Genomic DNA, 17,068 nt, shown 5'->3' on the forward strand with positions numbered 1-17,068 from the left:
GTCATATTTAATCCTCACTTACAAACACATGGGCACACATTTTCTGTTGATTGTGATTTCTGGTAAACCGCACATTTGTCACGATAGAAAAAAGAAACTCCACTGGAGAAGACACAAGTGTACAATATCCTTCTTGCCTGTCAGTTTTTCTACAACATGTTAATGAGTCAGTCTACTAGGGCAGACACAGATTGGTGCTCTATCCTTTCTTTTCCTCCATTTCAGCCTGTTCTTCTGTCTCCCTATATCTTGTCTTTGATTTCTTTTGGTGACGATGACAAAGATGACGATTGCAGCCAACATAACTGCCGTTATTAGGAGGCAGCCACCAAAAATCAGCATTGGTTTGTTCTTGAATAGCCATTCACATATGGAGCAGCTTTCCAGATGCTTATTAAACTTACATGGTTGCACAGTGTCATTGCTAGGGAAACCGCTGTGAGTAATAATTTCTCTGTACACAGCAATGGACGCCTTGGCCAGGGACTGGTGTTGAGTTGAGGTGAAGAGGCCGTACTGGGGAATATGTCGATCTTGGAGCTTCCAAACGTAAAAACCCTGTAGGTTGACTTTATCAAGATGGTAAGCTGAGAAGAAAAAGAAGTAAAAAGATTAAAAAGTAGATTTTGACAAATGAGAAATTACTTGAAATGTAAACACTGTACACAATATGGTTGACATATTTAAGAGATATGCTTTCATGTGAAACAACAGATTCCTGACTGGTAGTATCGCAAAATAATACTAGTTACCATTGCTACATGAGTATTTGTTTTTCCATTATTTTGTTTTATGGTCATTATTTCTTAGTAAGCCTGTCTTTTAGGAGGCAGTTAGACCGTTAAATCTGAATTGCCTGTGGTGCAATAACTCAGCTATGATTATACAACATATTCTAGGTGTCCTACCTTTAAGTGCTTCCTGCAGGTAACTTCGGAGGTAGTGCTGCCTGACTTTATCCTCTATAGGTGCCTGATCATCAATCCCGCTGCCTGTAACAATGACAGGCAGAGCTCTGCCATATCTTTTGTTCACCCATCTCAGCATCTCCCGAAGACCAGATGGAACAAGAGCCTGACCCAGGCCGGAGGAGGGCCAGGTGGGGTCAGAAAGTGTCAAACAGTCATGATCAGGGGTTGGTTTCTTTTGAAAATTGCCTGGCGGGTGGGGATGAGGAGAAACCAAACGGGTGGTAAAATGGTTTAGACCAATAAAACTCAATGCCCCTCTCAGCTCCTGGCGCTCAGATTCAGTAAAACTAGGAAGAGGAGACACAGGCTGGCCCATTTTTTGTGCTCTCTCCTCCAGGTATTCCTTAATTTCATACGGATAATCCCCTATCCTCTGCTTTTCCCTATATCTAGTCCCCAGAAATGGGTCTAAGAAGCGACCAAGTTCAAATAGAAGAAATCTTTCTGCTGCCACCGTGTGTGATTCAAGGAAAGGGTTGGCAGGTTTGGCCCAGTCAGCATGTAGTGCAAGTGATACTAGCCCTTGCTGTTGATTGTAATATTCCCTCTCATATAACCTCCAAGCTTTTGCATGGGCTAGAAGAAGGTTATGAGCAGCTTGATGCCTCTCTGTCCCATTAGAATAAACATCTACCAGTCTATTGGGCTCATTAATGGTGATCCAGTATTTAACCCAAGGACCCAGCTCCTGGTAGCAAAGTTCTGCATATTCTTGGAAAGCTTTCACTGTACTGTACTTCAGCCAACCCCCAGAGGAATGCAAAGGTACAGGCAAGCCCAGATTTGGTGCTCTGTGTGTCGGGTAGTACATGATGACCACAGCCTCCAGGTCCAGCTTCTTGAGTTCAGTCAGCACACAGCGATAGTACCTTTAAGAAATAAATAGTTAGGCGTTAATATGTGCAGAAAGAGAGACTTAGTAAAATAATACTAGAGGTTATAAACTGCCTGTTGTCAAGTTATGTTTAGCTCTAAAAATCAATTTTGATACACTAAAATTAATTAAATGTATCTGAATTTACGTGGTTTTCAATATTCATATTTATGCATTCTACCTTAAAGCCTCAGAGTTCACACGAGTGCAATCCCCCTGGGGTAAAATCAGAGACCAATTTAGGGCAAAACGATAATGAGAAGCCCCAGTAGATGCAAACAGCCGGAGATGGTCACGGATAGCCAAATAATCAGTGCATTGGGCTGGTCTGGTGCGGAGCTTCACTCCTGGGACCACATGCAATGATCCGTCTCCTGTCAGGTTCCAACTATACAGCCGAGGGTCAGTAAACTGGGGTGAGAAAGGATAGAACTGTACCTGAAAAAAAAAAAAAAAAAAATGTTTTAATGTAATAAATTCAGACGGTGTTCATTTATTTTCTCATGTGAGCTCTCTAGTCTTACCTGTAATATAGAGTCTGCAATACCCCAGTGAAATTTGCAGCGGAAGTGGCCTTTGATCTCTGCAGAGGTTTCGTCACTTGGGAAACCATTTTCAGTGACAACATGCCTGTAGTATTGAGCAGTGGTTTTGGGGATCCTGGTTCTGTTTGGTTGATTGAAGTCGATATAGAAAAGGCCTCGTCTGATACTGTAGCCATAATTCCATTCAAATCCATCCACCAATGACCAGGCTGAGTAGCCAAACACCTGGACACCATCAAGCTTGATGGCTTTAACAACAAAAATAAAACAGTAAGGATTTGTGTATTTGTTAAATCCATATTTTACTGAATTGGTTACAATTTTAGATAACTTTAGCTCACCTCGCAAGACTTGGTTGATAAAACTTTTCATCAGGTATATGGCCACTGTGTCTTCCCTTCCCACACTGGCTTCAGAGAACCAACCCCCCTCAGCCACCAGGACACTGGGGTTCTCATACTCCAATTTTAACCAGGACAGGAGGCGTCTCAGGTCTGGAGTTACTGTCTGACCATAGTGGATCAGGTTTCGTCCCAGACGGAGATTGTTAGGCCCAAACGACAGAGCAAAAAAGTCTGCCGTTTTCTGCACCCAGCGCTTCTCCTCTGGAGTAAATGTGGGCATGAGATCTCCGTGCTTCATTTTTAGAGAGACAGGATAGTCCCCCTCACCAAAGATGGGATTAGCAAACCATCCAAGAACAGCTTCGACTGATTGCTGACAAAGTGCAACATTTGAAGCTGTGGCTTGGCTTCTTTGAGGCTCAACCCAGTGGGAGCCTAAAACGATGGATACTTTACCTTTCTGAGTTGTGCGGAAGTGAGTGTTGTAGCTCTGCCAAGCTTTGGCATGTGCCTAAAAATGAAAGTATTATAAAATAACACATGACACAGAAAAACTTTAATGTATCTTGCTGAACTCTTCATAGAAATGTTTATTAATGTGTAAATAAATCTAGGCTGTATTTTCTTTATGCTTCCCATTTAGGGTTCTACTGTTCAGCACTATGGCCAAATGTCACACTGTAGAAATAAACTGGAGCCTGTTCATTTGGGGTTGCATCATTCTGTTAAATGCATTTTATAATACCATTGCTTCTTGTTATATGAAAAGTTAAAAGAGTGACACTGAAAATGATTTATTATCCCCTTTAAATGCTACAAAGGTTTAGTCTACTTATAATGTAGAGATCTCTGCCTATGCTTTGCAATACTCTGAATCTAGTTTAATCACAGTTTTATTAATATTAGGTCATCCCTGGACCCATGCAGTTAAAGAAAACAATAGTTTTATTTCATACAAATATTGTAAAGACAGTAGTACAAAGTTGTCACACTTTCCACAAAATTTTAGTCAGTTTTGTTGAAAAGCAGTTAAGTCATCATGCTAAACAGATGAGTAAACAAGAAATTTTATTCGCTACTAAAAAGCTTCCCTGGCAGAAGTAATAGGTATTAACAGAAGTGTTTAGTGGGCAGCTGTAAATCATTGTTTTTCTGTTTTATCTGCTCTGTCTTCGCTGTGCACCTACTCATCTGTGCGTGACTGCAGAAATATAAGTGATTATTAATGAACCGTGTCTCTGTGACTTCCTGACACACTCAGTTTCCCTCCAGCACAAAAGGGCTGATGTGGTGGACTTTGACCTCAGTGTCTTTATAAGTCTCCTGTTTGCTTATCACAAAACTGTCAATGTAAAAATGGCCAAATGGTTATCAAGGAGATAAAAGGGAGGTTTTTGCACTTAGTTGTCCAAAATGTTTGCAGTAGTTATGATGGATTTAATGGGATTGTACAATATGATACTGGAGCATCAGAGTCTGTGTTTACTTCACTGTCCTGTGACCAAACAGTGTTGTTAAAGATATAAACATTCATTGACCATCATAAACTGATAAAGCTGTAGGAGTTCAAAGTTTATGTGTGTTTGTAATTGCATTAAATGTTCAAAACTAGTTTAGTAACCCGCGATGACTTACCTTGATCAGGTTGTGGGCTGCAGTAAGAGAGCCCACAGGACCCCCTTTCTCTCCGGGAGCATGCACACCTGTTCCATACCCCTGCACCGCCACCAGGTATGGATTATGCATCGTGAGCCAGTATCTAACACGACTACCAAATGTCCGAAAACAAAATGCAGCATAATCCTCAAAAAGTTCCACCAATGTGTCATTTTTCCAGCCTCCATATTGTTCCTGGAGCACCTGTGGCAGGTCTGAGTGATAAAGAGTGACAATGGGCTCTATTTTCTTTTCCAGAAGGCTTTCTATGAGACAGCTGTAATGTTCCACAGCCAATGCATTGGGTTCACCTCTGGCATTACCATCAGGGAAAATCCTGGGCCAGGACAGCGAGAAAGAGTATGATCCTACTCCTAAATACTCCAGTGCTGCCACATCTTCTTCCCAGTAGTTGTAGCTGCCGCTTGCCTCATCTGCAGTTTCTCTGGTTAAATTACCACTGACAAAAGAGTGTGTAAAATGGTCCCAAATGGAAGCACCTTTCCCATCCTGATCCCAGGCTCCTTCAGTTTGGAAAGCAGATGTACCTGAGCCCCAGAGAAATCCCAAAGGGAAGGTGTCATGAAGAAAAAACCTGTCTTTGATGATGGTGTTCAGCCTGGGCTGCTGCCAGACACGTCTGCCCTCCCCAGGAGAACAGGCTGCCTTGTTCCAACAAAACATCAACCACAGAAGGGAGAATAAGAGGCATGTGTTAAAAGGATGGTTCACCATAGTGGAGCGGTCCGCCTTGTCCCAGAAATCAACTTAAAGAGAATAACAGGTGTCAATCAACTGCTTTTTTCATCAAAATAAATTTCCTTCCGATTGGCAAGAGATCCATAATGTTGGAAGGGAAAGGGGAAATACGATCAAAGCCAGATGAGTGGGACATTTGAAGCCTGAAGGTGCTGATGGATCCGTCTGACAACCTTGTTAGTCTTCCCTATCTCCCTGTGAGTGTACTTCTGCTCCCACTCAGCCCCTCCCTACTACAATAATGTTCACAAATACAAAGGTTGACTCATATCCGAGGACGCTTGTATTACTATACTGCTAAAGCAGATCCGGCAGATTACTTTCACCTTTATTGCCAAAATCCCTTCATCATCCTTTGATAACATCTTTTTTCCCCTTTACTTTTCTTATATAAATAGTCACAGCTTCCCACAATTTATGATTATAGTAGTGAGCTGTGCTTGCAAGGATGCACCCACTAAGCTGACAGACGTAATGTGATTGCTGTAAAAGAACATTCTTGTGTCAATAATTAGCTTGTACTCTGATCCTAGTTTTATAAGTAAGAAGTACCCCAAACTGGAGTCTGGTTATAAGAAGACACTTACTTGTTTGCTGTACTTTAGTTAATTGAGGTAAGTTTAAAAGAAAACAAAAACCTGAAGATAACTTTAGATCCATTTGCTGTACAAGAAAAAAAAGTTACAGTCAACCATTTCTTTGTTTTGTTTTTTTTTTTCTCTCTCTCTCTCTCTCTCTCATGGTCAATTGAGCGCTAAGCACATATGCAGTGTTTTCTCCAGATTTGATCAGACTGTCAGGTGAGAACAGAAACACCACATTATATAACCTTATTCAATTTAGCTCCTCTTTCTGTATTTGCACCGTCGTGACCCTCGGCAAGAGGAGCACCAGCTGACAAAAACAATGCTGGGAAGTGCGTGTGTGTGTCACAGCCCTTCTGTCTGCACTCATACTTGTCTTTCACCAAGCTATGCAATCACATTTAAACCCCATTTTTAAAAAATCCTATCACTCATCCATCTTCATTACAAAAATGTGTATGGCAATCAAGAGTAAACACTGGTCACTCAGGATACACACTGCTTTAGGGCATTGATGGGTCAGGTGAATTGAGCTGGAAAATGTTAACTTATCACCCAACCTGGCTTCACTGTGGCCGCCATGAATAATACAGGAGAGTCTCTTAGCAAACGACGAGCTGTGATTCAGTCATTTCATTTACACAACTCATGCATACACAAGAAGCAAAGTTTAAAAATCAAAGCACCAAAATAAGCCAATGAACAATTACTTTACTAATAATCAAATACATACATTTATTTAAAATAATTTTACAAGGTAAAGGTCAAATGAAGCACAAAAGAAGAGATTTTCACACTTTCATTTTCCTACATTGCTGAAGAATCACTTCCTTCAATCATAAGCTCTTTTTGGTGAAGAAAGGGGAAGTGAAAATAGGATGTGTGTGAAAAATAAACATGACTGAGAGGAGAACAGGTTTTTTTTTACTTCTTCTCAACTGTAAACCTGTTTACCCCCCATCTCCACTCCTCCTACCTCGTTTTTGCCATTTACTGAAAGAACCAGACAAATGAGAAGTAGATACAGATCTTGTTAAACCGATGATGCTCATCATTTCATTTAAAAAGAAGTCTCTGCTTGTGTTGGTTTTGCTTCGTTAAGTATCATTTAGTCTTTTTCTTTTAAAGTTTTTCTGTTTTTCAAGTTGGAGTTTTGAATCTTTACAATGGACCTATTTTTATACTTAGTACAACAATATTAATCAAAGTGTCCTCACTAAAGGTTAGTGTATTCTTCATACCGTTTTTGTACACATTATAAAGCCTGCTGAAGAGGTATTTATTTACTGTTGATTTTATATGCAATTTATCATAGTAGCAAGCAAGAAAAGAACATTTTACATAGTTTTAAAGTTTATTATGGTATGCTGCTTTCTTTAGTCTTTTGAATGACGTACCTATGAAAACAAAAGAATAAATACTAAAAATAACAGCATTTAGAATATATTATGCAACACTAATAACTGTTATTATTACGCTGACTAGCCAGGGTTAATTAGTATGGACTAGTGCTGGTAGGCTAGGTATAACATTTCTCTATTTTATTAAGCAATATCATGTAACAAACTATCACAAACAGCAATTGTGAAAATTGTAATGGAATTCAACCAACACTTGTATTTCACCAAAAGCTGAACACAGTCACAGGGTAAGGGTGTATGGCAGGGACTGTTTGTTTTTTACACTACCTTTGTTTTTGTTAGGACAACATCTTAATAACTAAGATACAGTTGTGTCTCACACAACAACACTTTAAAACAGCAATCCACGCTTTTGTAACCACCCAGCTAACCAGTTCCTCCTGAGTGTGTCCAGCACTTGTCAGGAGTTCAATTGAACCAGGTCTCTGCAGTGGCAGCATGAAAACTGTGTGATTAGACATCATTTTGTTTTATTTAATTATTTTATTTCTTATGTACTTCGTATGCTATTGATTTAATTCAAATGTTGCACATTATATTACATTGGTCAACTTTGTTGCTTTTAAAGTGTGTTATGTATAACATTGCAGCTGCAGAGTGCCTGTGATATACATTAGTGTCTTATCTCTGTCTAGGCAAACTATGAGGCTCTTGACCACAGTCCTCTGGGGAGCTGCCATGTTAGTGGGGCTACAGAACTCTGTTTCATCCCCTGATGGCGTTGTAGACCGTTCATCCAGGAACCTTTCCTCAGTCCCGACAGACCTGCCACAGACAGCTGAGTCCGTAGACCTTTCATGCAACCACATTCATCAACTTCACAAAGGAGACTTCAAAAACACGAACCTTCTGAAGTTCCTGAATATGTCATGGAATGGTTTAGAGCTCATTGATGCAGAGACTTTTCTTGACACACCACTGCTGATTGATCTGGACCTGTCACACAACATGCTCCTGAACTTGTCAGATCAACAGTACCTGCTTCACACGGGGAACCTAGCAGTTCTAAATTTGGCCTGGAATCAGTTTCCAAACATGACACTTGGAAGCGAGTTTAGTTTCCTGGTAAAACTGGAGAGATTAATGCTTGGAGCAAAAATGATCAGCACGGATGATTTCAAAAATGTCGCTAAGGTAAAACTACACACACTGGTTCTTTATCTTGAGGAGGAATTGGAGTATGAAACAGGAAGTCTAATGGATGTCCATGCTCAAAAGCTTCAAATAGTCTTCAGTAGCCATCAAACAATGCTCAGAGATTTGGTTGCTGATGCTCTGTCAGTCTTTCCTGAAGTAGAGATGAACAATTTGACCGGAAGCTACAAAAACTTGATAACACAGCTGAGTCAGAAAGCAGAGATCCACACTTCCCATCTTTCTCTCAACGCTGTGGTAATTGACTGGAAAGAGTTAACTCAATGTATAAATGCTGTTCTGCATACATCTATTGCCCATCTGAGTGCTTCTGATGCAACCATAGAGAATCCACCATATTTTGACACCAGAGTGGCAGAGACATCCAGCATGAAGTCCTTCACCGTCAGAAGGGGAGTTGTGAACTCTTTTTTCTTCTCTCAGGAGGCCATGTGTAACTTTTTTATCAATATGCCAGTAAAGCATTTAGCAATATTGGATACTTCAATCATTTACATGACGTGTCCAAAGAAACAGAGTCCTGTCATTGAGCTGGATTTATCCTACTGCGCACTGTCTGATTCCATCTTCACCAGAGTGGAACATGATCATATAGTTGATTGCGAGACTCTGGTTAACTTGACAAAATTGTCTCTGGTAAACAACAATCTTAAGAATCTCCATTCATTGAGTAAACGTGTGCAATACATGACATCTCTGCAACACCTGGACATAAGTGTTAACTCCCTGGTTTATGATGGCTTCTCTGTGTGCATGTGGCCGCCAAACATAACCATAATGAATCTGTCCTCTGGAGGTCTTACACACTCAGTATTTAAATGTCTACCAAAAGGCCTTGAAACGTTGGATCTCCAGAACAACCAGATTTCTGTGGTACCACAATCCATTTTTAAACTAAAAAATCTTTCATCTCTGAATCTAAATTCGAATAAGCTGCGGGATCTGCCGGGGTGTAATGCTTTCCCCGTACTGAACAAGCTTATGCTCAAGTCAAACTCCATTCATGCCCCGTCTGTGACCAGGCTGGAAACCTGTCCTGACCTACAAACCCTGGATGTCAGTCACAACCCCTTCACCTGCACCTGCACCGTGATGAATTTTATTCACCTTGCAAACGAGGCTGAAAACAAAAGAAGTCACTCAGGCATTGAATTGTTGAGTTGGCCTTTGAGCTACTACTGCACTTACCCAGAGACAGTAAGAGACACCACTTTGAAAGACTTCCGGATCCCTGAAATTTCCTGCAGTATCAGCCTTTTAGCAGCCGCCATCTTGGTGCCTGCAGTGGTATTGATCATCACAACTGTCTTTCTGTGCCACCATCTGGATGTTCCCTGGTACATCCGCATGATCTGGCAGTGGACCAAAGCCAAACATCGTGCAAGAATGCAACAAGTTCGACCTGAAGATCTGCTGGGTGTGGAGTTCCATGCATTTGTGTCTTACAGTCAGCACGATGAAGACTGGGTGAAGAACTTTCTCCTCCCCAACCTCGAAAGCCCCATGGGAGGGCTCAGGATCTGCCACCATGAGAGAAGTTTTGTTCCAGGAAAGACTATTGTGGAGAACATCATGAGCTGTGTGGAGAAAAGCCGCCGCTCTGTGTTTGTGCTCTCTGCTCACTTCGTCAAGAGTGAATGGTGCCATTATGAGCTGTACTTTGCCAGCCACCAGCGTCTTTCATTGGGTGCGGACAGTGTCGTGTTGGTGCTGCTCGAGCCTCTTCCTCAGTACTTGATTCCATCCAAGTACTACCAGCTCAAATCCATGATGAGCCGCCACACCTACCTGGAATGGCCTCAGGACAAAGGCAAACACAGGCTTTTCTGGGCTAATCTTAAAGCTGCCCTCCAGGCTGACCTGCCAAATGCACCAGTCACAGAAATAAATGAGTGATTCTGGAAGGGAGATATTTTACAGAGAAGGAAGTGTCAGTGGAACACTGGGGAAGGTTTTTTTTTTAAAAAATATGTGAATTAGCTTGAGACCAGCTTAAAATCTGTAGATTGTCTTGTCTGGTTCTTTATCATAAGATAACCTTTTGGAGCCAAAGCAACGGATATCTACTTTGTATGAGTGGATGCTAATGATATGCATGAAATAAAATGTTAAATCATTTAACCTTTCAAGTGAAATTTAATAGAAACATACACACTGTACATTTGATCCTTTTGTCAATAAGCACATGACCGTAAGTTAACATCGTAATATCATTCTTTATAGGAAAAAAGCGACACATATACTGTACAGGGAAAATGACATCAGTGTTGCACATCCAGAATTGTTCCAAGCTCTCTGAAAAAGAATGAAATGTCCACTTTTAAGGCAAACAGATTCATTTTCTTAAAGAGTTTGATGATGGATGTTAAAAACAAGATAACTGGACATGTGTTGAGTATTTTAAGTTTAAAAAAAAAAAAAAAAAAAAGGTTTGTCCAACTGACTTAAAACTGTGCCAGTAAAAAGGTGAAAAGGCTCAGGCAAGGTGTCACGGAAGGGACTGGATGATGATTATTTTCTCGTTAATGCAGAAGCGATGTAGCACATTCAGCAGGTTTTCTCCACAACGCGACACCTGCCTCTCCATGGCCAGACGAAAATCCTCTTTTACTCCTTTGGTGATTCCTCGAGTCACAGTGTGATGTCTGCAAAAGGAAAGGATACAAACAAAAAAATAAAAACAAACATAAACATGGTCAGAATATGTTCCTATAAGTTGATTGACATACACAGACACTGATAACTTGATGGCCTATCAGTAAGTACAGATAAACACATGGAAACAGTATGTTTCTTTTTCATTAAAAACACATAAATCATATAATCAAGTTAAAACAACATATGCTACATTACAGGAACAAAACCATAGAAAACATGTCCACAAATGAAATGAGTTTGTCATGAAAGAGGCAAACAACTAAACTGACAACTGTAAAACACCACCAACATCATTGTCATATAACAACAACAGTGATGACCACAGAAAGAGGAATAATGGCTCAAATAAATGAACGCCGACAGAAAAATCAAAGAACGACTAACTCTTGATGTAAAAATGACAGGCCCAAATTAAAACTGGGGGATGACGAGCCTTGAAGCAAGGAATGAAGGAAGGGTGACTGGTGTGGGCGGGATGGGGACTGTGGGAGGAGGGGCCTGGGGTACCTGTCCATCGTCTGCACCCCTTGTAGCAGAAGGGTATTTAACTCCACCCCCAGGGCGGGGCTAGGGTTCCTGAGGGACAGCAACATTCAACAACTCTGTCAGTGAGGCTTCATTCAAGTGTCTCGACTTGCTACAGCAACGCACCAAGGAGTTTGATTACAGCTTTGTTTTAAACCACAAATGCCTCCGTTTTACAAGGCCCGCTCCATTAACAGGTTATTCAGTTCAAAGTGAAATTTCCCCACAGGCCATGTCTATGTATATTATCAGTAAAAAAGCACTGTTCTATTAAAAACACACACCAAAAGAACGGGAGAGTGCAGTCACCATGCCAACTGATAATTACTCTGAATGGGGGTTGCTTACTTAATCAGCATTCCCTGATTGGGCAGCAGCTCCAGCTGAATCCTCCCTCCCTCTGGAGTACGCAGATAGGCAAACTGCTCCAACATGTCAATATCTGAGTTAAATGGTGAGCTTATGGAAACCAACATCCTGGATGTGAGAGCTATGTGTCATGCAAACATGTAAATACGCTGTGACAGAACTGAGACTTAGTATTCACAGAAAAGGATACTCGTAACATAGTTGAAGAAGTTCTCGTACTGGAAACTGCCTTGTTGGCAGATTTTATCCACCGCTTTTAAAAACAGCATTTCCCCTTGTGGCCAGTCATACTGCAGGAGCACCACCACATGACCGAGGGACAGGTCGTCACGGTTGTCTGCAAAGGCTCGGAGCTGATTGGCCGCAATGAGAAACACAATAATTACAGCGTTCTCTCTCAAAGCCATACACAAAAAATCTGAGATGTCCAGCAATACAGTTTATCTGGAGAGACTTTACACACTTAATTACCTTGAAGCAAGCAAGCATCAACTGGAGACAGAATGGCAGCACAGCTTTGTTGGTGCAAGGAAGCAATCGCAGGTCGTTACCTAGTTAATACAAATGACAATGTTTTAATCAACTATTAATGAATGATCATTTTGATCATTTTAAACAAAGTCATTCGTATAAACTTCACTAAATCAGCAGTGGTCCAATCGGTACTGTATTTTAATCCTATTGTTCAGTCCAGATATTACGTCGAATACAGTACAAAGTGTTTTACATCCAAGTATTTTAAATACTTTTCAGAATAATAAAGAAAAAAAAATACCTTTCCTGGTTTTGGTCCTGATTTTGCCCTGATCTTCTACAGCCTTTACTGGTTCTAGATTTGAGGGAACCAATCCACTGACAACGTCAAGCAGCTTTTCACAGGCCATCTGATTAACAAAGTGCAATACATTAAATACTTGCATGACAAGGATATTAAACAAAATACTTCAAATTTACTGATCAATATATTCATAAGTCAGAATTTTGCATGCATTTTTTTTTATATCAACTAGGGACACACATAAAACACAACTGCCTGTGATTAAATGCAAACAACTACAGTAGCAGAAAGCGCAAACAACACCCCCACCTTCAGGCCAAATGGTGAAACTGATTCCTTTTTACACCATAAAATATTATAGTACACATTTTGCTCAATTTTGAAGTTTAGAGAAACCCCCCCCCCCCCCCCCCCCACACACACACACACACACAAACATTCTATTAATAAGACCTGAACTAATTGCACATGCAAATGGAAACATTGCTTCCCAAAATAGCAACAAAACAAAATGTAGTGTGTCCCAGTTGTATAGGCAATAAAAACTGAAGCAGACCATATATAATCTGATAAAGTTAAGAGTCAGGTGGTGAGCACATGTGTACCCGGTACTCTCCCAGTGCGTAGTGGCAGGATGCCTGCTGTATGAGGGCCCTGTGGTGCTCCAGGCTGGTCTGACCTGATGGGCTCTGCTGCCCCGGCTGAGGTTGCTGCACTGCAGCCATCTGATGCAGGCTGGAGAGAGCCTTACGATACTGGCCCTGAAAAGCAGCACACAAAAAAATGAGAAAGTTAAAAATACTTATGTTAGTAAGCATTTATCAAGTATTAAGTTTTAACTACTTTGTTTTTATTATCACCAATTATCCCAGATTTAATAAATCATGTTCATAGATCTGCAAAAAAATCGAGTTACATACAAAGCTAAACATTTTGGTTTAATGGTAAAGTACAGCCTATGCACCTGGTATTGTTCAGTAAGATCTCAATTGTGATTTTAACTTTTCAGAGTATCTGCAACCTTAAAAATTCAATGACAAATAAAAGAATTCCTTTTAGGAAAGTGCTTGTTTTGGGTTTTTTTTTTTTCCACACACAGGAAAGAAAAACAGTGATCCTTGCCTGGTATATAATCATATCTGTTAGGAATATTCTGAACCACAGCCAACAATCCGTATTCCATGCAGCACAGATCTTCTTAAACTCTGAGAGACATAAAAAAAAAGTTAATTTAAATAACCTAACCAAGCTCCAATCATGCCACAGTGAACAGGATATAGTTGTTTATCAGTAAAAAATTCTGTTTGCATTACTGGTAAATGTTGCTGTATTTACTTTATAATAGTGTAACAACATAGTTACACCCCATTTGGATGTGCAGACATAAAATGTTTGTGATACTTACCAGTTTCTAGACTCTCATGTGTGTGAAGGAGATCCCAGCTTTCTCTCGCTGTACGGAAGCTATCAAGAGTTTCTGACCAGCCGGGCATCTCAGTCTTTTTTACTAAAATGTGGCGACCTCTGCCTTTACCCAGACCCTCTTCATCATCTGAGCTCTACAGAAACATGCACAGGGAGAGTAACCAAAATTACAATAGACAAAAATAACAAAAATTTTGTGTGTTTCATTTAAGAGCAAACATGCAGTGAATTAAAATGACTGTTAATAAATGATTGACTTTCACAAAAATCCGGTCAAAACATTTCCGATTTCAAATTGGTCTTTACCATTGTCTTCTCTCTTCCATCAGCCAGTTTACGTTTCTTATGTGCATGTTTCATTAGTCCTCTATCAATGTCCACATCGCTGTACACTGAACTCAAATCTTCGACCAGGATCCAGGGCCCAGAACTCATTGCACTGATCGCTGCAAAATATAAACACATAAACTTTAATTCACAACAGAAGAGTGAGAAAGACACAAACTATAAACTGTGTGAGATGACAAATATAAATTCAATACCCTGGAACAGTGCAGGTTGTACAGCTGAGACATAGAGGAAGGCACTGCGGAAGAGTACAAGAGCAGCGCAGATGACCACCTGACTGCAGCAGCGAGATCTGGTTTCTCCTTCTAGACCAGGCAAGTAACGACATAGTTCCTTCACCCTCTGCAGCATGTCCACATAACTCCTACAGCACAAACACAAAAAATACTTTATAAAGTAAGTTATGTCAGTTAGGTAAAGGAAAACTTAATTTTTCTCCATTCTTTCCTGTCTTTATTCAAATCAATAGTCTTTAAAAAAAGACCACAAAGTTAAATCAGATTGCTCATAAGAACATTCACAAACTCTAGCAATAGGCTGCAATGTTTGTAGCAACACATGATTTACTTGATAAATCAGAAACTGACTGTATTTTCCACAACTGCCACTGGACATAATAAAAAAAAAAACAGTAGCGACTAAATAAGTACAAGCAGCAGAGACTGATAGGCCACCTCTGTCCCTTGTCTCCCTGCCACTCGCAGCGTGCTCCGACCACAGCGAGGATATCAAGCAGCCTCTCCCAAGGTTCTGATACCAGTGAGGATTTCTCTGACAGGCCATCAATCACGTAGCGCTGGGAGCCTCGGGACACACCAGGCGACTTCAAAGTCCCACTCTCTTGGGAACCTGAACGACAAAATAAAATAAACTGTCAGGCAAGAACTGAACAGGAAATATAAGGATATAAAACTAAATATTCCAAGTGACCACACGAGCTTAGACTGACAAAAAAAGGGGGAAAAAAAAGACTTAAAAAAAGTGCAACCAAACCTTGCAACGGTACATCAGGTGAAGGTCCACGAGTAACATAACCAATGTAGAATTCAGCTGCTTTCAGTATATATTTCTGCATTAGGCTTGCTGGCAAGCGCATGTCCATGTTGTTAATGACCAAAGGAAGGACATCACACACTGCAAGAGAGACATATAGCAAGTGAATATTTTGTTTACTTATTATGGGCATATATATATATAATAATCTTCACTAACCAAAAAGTTTTCTGAAGCAGTTGACAGGAGTTTCCACATTCTCTGATGCCTCTGCCTCTAACAGCGTTTCTCCTAAACTGACCTACAAATTCAAGATATTGTTAACATGGACAGTGGTTTGTACAGAATTTACCTTCCAATATTCAAGAATTAAGGTATTAGTACATACACCATGCTGTACCACAGACTCTGGAAAGCGCTTGAGAAGGAGTAAAAGCATCTCTGCTTTCTCCAAAGTGTTGAAACATTGCTCTGTAGCTTTCAGAAGCATCTCACACTGCACTCGACCAGGCAGCGTCTCAAAAAGCCCTAAATTGGGAAAAGAGACACTCTTCAGACCTCAAAAAGAAACACTGTCCCTCCAATCACTAGTTTTGCTTCACTATAAGATTCTTTAAACTAAGATAAACAGGGAAGTTTATACCTCTGAGAAACTGTGCATGCTTATCCTGAGAGTCACTCCGCAGGGCAGCTGTTATGACACTAATCTCACGCCAAACAATGGGTTGATCTGGAAAATTTATAAACCTAGAGGGCAAACGAGTTATTCGTAACTGTTAGCACAGGCTAGAGTAAATAATGCTTGAAATAAATACTGATAGTGCTGTAACTCACATGTCATACAGAAGTCTCCCTGCTGAGGCTGTTCTTTCTGCATTGCGTTCAATAATGTACATTTCATACTGTGAAAACAATGTAAACAAAATTTAAAGGGAATGGTAACCAAGCTATTGCTGATACGTTCGTGCAATTTCCACATCTTTTATGGTCGTACTGTCTTTAGAATAAACATATTGTTACCTGTATGTTGAAATCTGTTGGGTAAAGGGTTCTTGCTGTTATAAGCCAAGCTTTGGCTGCACAGGGATCATCTGAAACCAATTCCTGAGCTCTTTTCACCAAAAACTCGCAGTCTTTTTGCGCTGACATTGCAAATTAATTAGTTTGATCAATTAAACGGACGGGCCTCAAAAAGCCCAAGCTGTAGTTTAATGCACGTGGTTTCTTAATGAATTGCTACCCCGAATTGTAAATATACTGTTAGCCCGCATATAACGTTAGCTAGCTAGCTTCAGCTATTAGACTATAACTTGACATCTTTGCAAAACTTATCCACACTGCAATACTCGATTATGATTATCTTATATATTTATTACGACAATATCTAAAAATAGAAGGTGAAGCCACTAAAAATCCCTGTTAATTTACCAAAATTAGGCAAGCCTTTTTGTGCAGTCTTTCTAACGTAATGTGACGATATTTTTACGTCACAGTCGTAAACCCCCCCCCCTCGCTTTACGGTCCGTCGTGTTAGCAATAGCTAATTAGCCAGTCGCACCAAAATAACGGAATAAACTGTAGAATCTTGGTGTGTTGTACTTATAACACACTTTAAACAATTATCTTATATAATTCCTACACAATTTATACCGTCTAATATATT

General features: G+C 40.3%; 3 protein-coding genes across 3 annotated transcripts; 1 reads left to right on the forward strand and 2 right to left on the reverse strand.

The window, feature by feature from the left end:
* Positions 1–159: 159 nt before the first annotated feature.
* On the reverse strand, positions 160–5,125 carry klb (klotho beta; the record flags this gene model as incomplete). The annotated part of the gene is made up of 6 exons (XM_079250148.1): positions 160–587; positions 909–1,840; positions 2,027–2,283; positions 2,370–2,638; positions 2,732–3,245; positions 4,370–5,125. The coding sequence occupies 6 exons, from the start codon at positions 5,123–5,125 to the stop codon at positions 160–162; spliced, it is 3,156 nt and encodes a 1,051-aa protein (XP_079106274.1).
* Positions 5,126–6,843: 1,718 nt separating this feature from the next.
* On the forward strand, positions 6,844–10,205 carry tlr1 (toll-like receptor 1; the record flags this gene model as incomplete). The annotated part of the gene is made up of 2 exons (XM_079249870.1): positions 6,844–6,955; positions 7,790–10,205. Exon 2 carries the CDS (start codon positions 7,797–7,799, stop codon positions 10,203–10,205), a length of 2,409 nt encoding a protein of 802 aa, XP_079105996.1. The 5' UTR covers positions 6,844–6,955; positions 7,790–7,796.
* Positions 10,206–10,579: 374 nt separating this feature from the next.
* ints10 (integrator complex subunit 10) lies at positions 10,580–16,798 on the reverse strand. The gene is made up of 17 exons (XM_079250420.1): positions 16,426–16,798; positions 16,240–16,307; positions 16,049–16,152; positions 15,794–15,933; positions 15,625–15,706; positions 15,406–15,546; positions 15,087–15,261; positions 14,607–14,776; positions 14,371–14,510; positions 14,045–14,198; positions 13,762–13,844; positions 13,245–13,400; positions 12,637–12,745; positions 12,333–12,412; positions 12,052–12,214; positions 11,841–11,934; positions 10,580–10,954 (listed from the first exon to the last, which is right to left on the reverse strand). The coding sequence occupies exons 1-17, from the start codon at positions 16,552–16,554 to the stop codon at positions 10,798–10,800; spliced, it is 2,145 nt and encodes a 714-aa protein (XP_079106546.1). The 5' UTR covers positions 16,555–16,798; the 3' UTR covers positions 10,580–10,797.
* Positions 16,799–17,068: the final 270 nt, after the last annotated feature.

Source organism: Telmatherina bonti (assembly GCF_933228915.1).
Source record: "Telmatherina bonti genome assembly, chromosome: 12".
Classification (NCBI taxonomy): domain Eukaryota; kingdom Metazoa; phylum Chordata; class Actinopteri; order Atheriniformes; family Telmatherinidae; genus Telmatherina; species Telmatherina bonti.

Excerpts from the sequence above, each read along its gene's own strand:
- ints10 (XM_079250420.1), bottom strand. The coding sequence starts at position 16,554 with ATGTCAGCGCAAAAAGACTGCGAGTTTTTGGTGAAAAGAGCTCAGGAA. Across the intron at positions 12,413-12,636 it reads CAGGACCAAAACCAGGAAAG|GTAACGACCTGCGATTGCTT; the intron begins GTATTTTTTTTT and ends TGTATTAACTAG. Across the intron at positions 11,935-12,051 it reads CTTCTTCAACTATGTTACGA|ATATTGACATGTTGGAGCAG; the intron begins GTATCCTTTTCT and ends CATTTAACTCAG.